This window comes from Chenopodium quinoa, unplaced genomic scaffold (genome assembly GCF_001683475.1).
Source record: "Chenopodium quinoa cultivar QQ74 unplaced genomic scaffold, ASM168347v1, whole genome shotgun sequence".
Lineage (NCBI taxonomy): Eukaryota > Viridiplantae > Streptophyta > Magnoliopsida > Caryophyllales > Amaranthaceae > Chenopodium > Chenopodium quinoa.
The window spans coordinates 3,185,174-3,191,916 of NW_018744502.1; the positions used below are offsets into that span (position 1 = coordinate 3,185,174).

Sequence of the window (6,743 nt, forward strand, 5' to 3'; positions counted from 1 at the left end):
AAGATCCTCTAATTATTTTTGCAATCTCCTCAAGCTTTAGGCACCAATTCTCCACTTGATAAGGACGTCTTATTGCAATATGACCATAATTAGCATCATAATAAATTGCTCCATGATCCGAGAAAGTAAAAGGTTGATGAAGTAGACGACCATTCGGGTATTTAGCTAACCAAACATTATCCACATAAGCTTTATCAATACGTTCCATCACAAGAGTATGATCATGTCTTTTATTCGTCCAAGTGAACTTTGGACCGATATAATTAACTTCCACAAGTTGAGATTCAAAACGCCAATCCATAAATTTGCCCCACCCTTTGATAGTACTAGTACCCCCAAGTTTATCAAAGGAATTGTCAACTTGGTTAAAATCACCAATATACACTTGGGATTAAGCTTAAGCAAAGTAAGAAGAAAAGACCAAACATCCTCTCTATCTTCAACTAGAGGAGCACCGTAAACAAAAAGGACATTCCCATTACTACTATTAGGCTCTACAACATTACAAACTACAATATTTTTTGAAGCAAAAGAACAAGAAACATTAGAAGAACCCCAACCTAAAACTAGCAGCCCACCACTAGCCCCATCCGAATCATAACCAAAAACAAAATTTGGTGCACTAGATTTAAAAATAGTAGCACCTTTGTGGACTGACATCTTAGTTTCCGAAAGAAAAATAAACATAGGCATAAACTTTTTTTTGAGCCATCAAACATAAGATTGTTTATGTTGTAAAATTGGTGTCTAAAACAAAAGCAACAATAAAACAAGAACAAAAATAAGAGAAGGAAATTCGGTGTGGCGTGAATAATCACTGCCTTTGAAAACGAATTCCGGCGCAACCGGAGTGCTCAATTGTATTCGCCGGATCGTTCCCTAAGATTACACACTACTCTCACGCTAAGGCACTTTAGAATGAGAGGTGGAGATTACGCAAACTTATGCCCAAAGAGAAATAGAGTTGTGTTTAGCTTAATGTGTTTTGGCTACTTGTGAATGAGTTTTCTTATACCTCACATCAGATTTTCTGATCACAAATATATAGAACAACAAGGGAAGATGGAAGATCGAGAGGAAGTGAAGAGGTAGAAAGAATAAAATAAAACATGTGTTTTAATCATCATAAAACACCTCTTAAGTGAGGGGTTACAAGTGATTGAAGAAGAAAAGAATCCAAGGAAGCTAGGCAACCCAACAGCCGAACCCGCGCTCGGTCGAACGGAGCTTCGTCCAGTCGGGCGAGCATCCAGCCAAAAGATTGGTTGCTCTCGCACCCGGTCGGGCGAACACATCTTCATTTTCCAAGCGTCCTCTCGTGCCCGATCGGGCGACGGAACTTAGGAACTACGACCCTTCTCGCGCCCGGTCGGGCGGAGCTTTGCCCAGTCGGGCGCCCGGGTCAGGCTATTTTGGATTCCTTCCTTTATTCCAACAGTTTAGGGGATCCGGCATCATTCATACCCCTACAATTCCATGCAATCAGCTTCATAACTTGTTTGGGAGCTGTGAAGACCAGCATCTACACTCCTAGAGTAACATCCAAGTGAGACTTTTAGGTTGAGAGTGTAAGAATTTCCTTCACAATCATCACACTGCATTTCATCCGCATCTGAAGAGCTACTGTCATTATTTTTACCCTTCTTTGCTTTCTTCGAAAATAGTGAAGGAGATTTCCTTTTCTGAGCAAGCAAGGAAGAAACCTCCTCCCCTATTTCAACGTCCAGATCACGTGCCATATCAACATCAGAGATCGCTTTTGAGTACAAGATCGTACCCTCTTCTTTCCACATGTTAAAGCCTCCTTTTTCCTGTAACTCTAGAAGTCGCACTTTCCTTCTTTTGAAACCCCAATCAGTAGTCACAAATTCGTTTTCATGAATATTTCCAGTCGAACGGGCCCTGGGTAAAGTCGAATTAGGTACTCGTTTTCTTGCCCAAGTTACTCGTTCGTTATAATCTGGAAAACTGAAGTCAGTCTCAACACATGAAATATCAGAGTCCGAGAAAGAGAAATCCGAGCTTGGTGAATTCGGTGGAGTTCCTCTATTTTCTGGTGGAGCAGGGCTAATTGCCAAATTCCCAGCAAAACTAACATTATATTGATAATTTTGGGTTATAGGAATATCAATATTAGGATGTACCTTCGACCTTGTGTTTTTACGCTTAAAAAGCTTGCAGAAGCGTTGAAACGCCTTTAAAGGTCGACGAATAGCGCTCTGTCTAACAGGTAGCAAATCATAAATTCTCGGACCCTGAGGCAATTGAGCTTGCGGAATTTGATAATACGCCCCTGCATGTTTTTCTTCTGGGATCTGATTGCGAGTGACCATAGCAGTAGGAGGTGGTGCAGCATTTATACTCAACTGTTGCATTGGAATATCTTCAAATAACCCTGTACTTTTCGGCATCTCAAACGGCCCAGGTACAAGAGGCTGCTGCACCTCTTCACTACCCCCAAAAGAGAATGGGTTTGATTGGCCTATTCTTCTATTTGGAGGGTTTGAAAAAGAGTGGGCTGGATGGCAACCGTGACTGGGGTACTCAGCTGATTAATCAAGTTCTGACTTGATTCTCCTTGCTCAAAGTTCCAAGATCTACTACCTGCTGGCCCATCATCAGTTGGGCTATCATCCTGCATGACAACCTTCAACTTCTTATCAGTTGGTGAAGAAATAAAAAGCTGGTTACCTCGATTATTATCTTCAACTGGAAAATCTGAAGGATAATACACAGCATACGGATCTTGACCCAATCCAAACCTAGTGCCTGGTGAGAGGAAAGCAGAGGGTTGAAGCGCATCATGCACCGTAGGATCATCACCATAGAAATCATCCGGATCATGTTCACCTTCAATCACCCTATCTTCTGATGGCATCACATCATCATCCGAATCATTCCCTTCCTCCTCATCTTGAGTAAAATCCTCTCTAGCAGGATGAAAATTAGGCTCATCATCATCATCATTATCTTCGTTCCCACCCGGAACATAGTCCGGCCCATCATCAATTTCTGCTAGCAAGTTGAGAGGTGTATTTCGGTATCGGAATCGACCAGGTAATCCCTGTATCATATTCGAATAATATGGGATCGAAGTAGGGCCATACAACACCCTCATACCCTCCCTTTCACACTGAGCCAATCGATTTCTCAAGATATTCCAATGCAATTTCTTTTTGAGGTAGAAAGAGAATGGAGTTTGTAATATTGTACTTGAAGTTGAGATATATATCCCCATAATTACCAATATGCGATTATTAGTGCCTAATTGCAAGCCATTAAATCTTGTTTCTTTAATGGCCTAGATTTATTCTCACATATAACTTGTACAAGTCTACATAATATATATATATATCTCGTGTACTTTGTAGTTTTATGTAGACTTGTACACCGATCCATAGTCTTATGTTGTTACGGGAAGTTGCATACATTTAACACCCTTGTTCTCTTTTCCACGCAAAACGATGCACATGAAATAAGGCTTTCTTTGAAGACATAGGTAAAAGTCCTTCTTTAAAGATACCGGTGCAATGTTGTTGTTACATGAATCAGATTGGATCGAAATAGCTTCACATGTATAACAAGGTAGCCAGATATAAACATTACCAACCAAATAAATTCTATTAGTATGCAGGTTTATGCACATCTGTGTTATGATCCATTGTGATACACATTTACTCCATGTGTCCAGGACTCCTTGTTTCTGTATTGATCAAAGTCATTTCCAATGTTTTCATTTTTTTTTTTTAAAGTTAAAGTAGTCTCGAGTATGGGAAGAATTGAAGAACTTGTGGAAATTAGCAGGGCTTGCTATTTTAATGGCAGTTTCTCAGTACTCCATAGATTTCGCAACAGCCGCATACGTTGGGCATTTGAGTACTCTTGAGCTGTGTCTACGGCCTGATGGTACGTATTTTTTTTTTTTTTTAAATTTAATTGCAAATTATATAGAGCTATAATTACTCTAATTCAAAATTATCAAGTTCCGAAATTCAAGCAATAATACACAATCAATTCATTAGAATTGGAAAAAATAAAAATAAAAAATAAACACCAAAAGAACACTTTAAAATAATTGCCAGCTTACTGGACTACTGTCTACTAGTCACCAACAAAGCATGCAATTAAACCCCACTATTTTCAGAAAATTTCACTTAAATTTCCTGGTTAAATCAAATTACCAAATTAATTTGAATTTACTCTTTTAGGATCTTACGGTAAATTGATCAAAAAAGAAAACATGCATGCAAACATCACATCTCGATTTGTCACCAAGAGTATATATTATCACCTCTCCTCGCCACGTACCAGATCCTGATGCACACCCCACCGCCTAATCCCCAACTGCAGCTCAGCGGCCGCGATCAAAAACTCGGCTGCTTGCTGCGGTGTCAAAAGCTCCACCACCTGCCGTAACGTCTTCATCCTCAATTCATCCGCCTTAGCCACCACGGAACCAAGCCTAGCAACCAAACGGTTCAGCCCGTCAGGCCCGTTTCCACAAAGCCCGGACCATTCGGGCTCGGACCGGGCCACCTCCTCCTGCCACCCACCTAACTCATTCCCAATCTCGTTCTCTTCTTTGACGGTCAAACACTGAAGCTCGCTAACCCGGGCCAGTTGGGCCGGAGTGAGCTCCCCTAAGTCCCCCGTGCGGCGACCCTGTAGGATGTCCGCTACATGGGACTCAAACCTAATACTAGACTCGGTATAAACAAGGTGGAAAAGGGTGGTGGGACGAAAGCCGGCCACCCAATAAAGGGACCGCTCTAGGGTGGTTGCCCATGCAGCGGCAAATAAAGGGAGGGCATCGGTACGTGCCTCATTGATCTTAGTTTGGTAGTAGAAGACGTAATGAGCGACTACCTCATCGACGAGTTGTCGAACATGTTCATGCTCTGAGGTAGAGTTGGGGCGTGGTGTTGGGGTGCTAGCGAGCTCGGCTGTGAATTTGTTGAGTTTTTCCGCCCATGAATCATGAAAGCGGTGGAAGTTCGTCATTTTGATATAGTGATATGTTTTGAGGGGAAAATAATACAATTATACAAGTAATAAAGAGAATGTATGTGATGACATGAAAAATTTAAGGAAAAAGTTGAGTTGTAAGATGACACTTGGGACATAGCATGCTTGAAACGTGGATATTTAAGGACATTGATTAGTAGACAGTTCTCAATAATCTATACCATATTCTACCCTTGTATCTATACTTCTGTATAAATTCTGAATATGGCTAAAGCGCTGTTCGATGAGCCTGCGGGAAAACTTGGTTAGTTGGTTACTGTTGTTGAATTTGAATAGTGAGATGACCTCTTTACTGTTTTGTTCCACGTCATCAATTTAGCAAAGTGTATGCTTGTGCCTTCTTCCAGCTTCTTTTTCTGGATGTTATTATAGCGGTAATTTAAAATATAACTATTTTATTATTTTAATGATGAATAATATTACGGTTTTTTCACTATATACCCCTGATTAATTAATTTGTTAATTCATCATATACCCATGAAACTTTTTAAATTCACCGTATATCCCTGAGTTTAACAAAAATGTCCCCAAATGCCCTTAATGACTATGGCGTTAATCTCCGTTAATCATTAAGGTTAAGTATGTCACGTGGCATAATCTGTTTGGTTGTTTTTTAAATCTATTTAATTAATTATTAAAAAAAAAAAAAAAAAAAAAAAAAAAAAAAAAAAAAAAAACATCCTACAGCCACCCTCCCCACCATGGGCGGACCCATTAATCCCTCTTAGGGAGCATTTGCATCCCATTTTGTAAAAAAAATACAAATTAAGTCTATAGGCCCAAATTCGTTTTAAAAAAAAGCCCAAAAATATGGACCACATTCCAAATATCCATATATTATTTGTTGACAAACTCCTACTGCTCTTATTCTCACATGTCACGTGAAGATAGGAAAGCAAGTGTTTTTATTTTATTTTTTATTTTTAAATGTTTGGTTGGTTACTCACGTGAACCTCTTCTCTCACAACCCCTTTTTTGATTTTCTCTCCAAGTCTCCTTTTTTTATGACTCAAACGCAAAGGCCTCAAACTATTATAGCTTTACTTTGTGCATTTGATTGATTGAGATTGTATACTTTATAGTACTAGAGTGAGTGCTTGACTTAGGTAATCGATTGATTTTAGATTTAATTTACTACATCTGTTTAATATTATTTACAATAAATGAATAATTTATGTCTCATAAATATTACACTTGGTCGCAAATAATATGAAACAAGGGTAACATATAAAATAGACTAGTTGTTTCTGATTATTTAAAGTATTCTACTTTTTTATTAGTGAGAAGATGGTTGTTGAAAGAAAAAAGAACAGAACTTTGGATTAGTTTGTTCAAAAATCCAAAAAAAAAAAAATTAATTATTTCGTACGTTGGTATGATTAAGTTGGAAAACATTTTGAACCCCCATTTATAAATTTCTGGATCCGCCTGATGCGTATCCAAGGCATCAATATTATCATTTTATTATTTTTATTTATTTTTATTGAGTCGTCTATTAATCATGAAGTTGAGTGGCGTCAATCCTAAAGTTACGCGTGATTAATCGAATTAGAATTGGATTAGAATTAGTAGTTTGATAAGATATTATTTTCTAATAGTATTAGAAGATAAATTTTGTTATTTAGGATTAGTATTTAGTATTTATATCTTATATATTTTATTTTATCTTTTAGTTATCCTAACGGCATGGGATGTTTGCCTATAAATATTGTTTTTTT

At 38.4% G+C, this 6,743-nt stretch overlaps 1 protein-coding gene across 1 annotated transcript; it reads right to left on the minus strand.

The window, feature by feature from the left end:
* Window positions 1-4,137: 4,137 nt before the first annotated feature.
* Window positions 4,138-5,034, minus strand: LOC110698191 (protein DOG1-like 4). The gene has a single exon (XM_021875591.1). It carries the CDS (start codon window positions 4,999-5,001, stop codon window positions 4,288-4,290), a length of 714 nt encoding a protein of 237 aa, XP_021731283.1. The 5' UTR covers window positions 5,002-5,034; the 3' UTR covers window positions 4,138-4,287.
* Window positions 5,035-6,743: the final 1,709 nt, after the last annotated feature.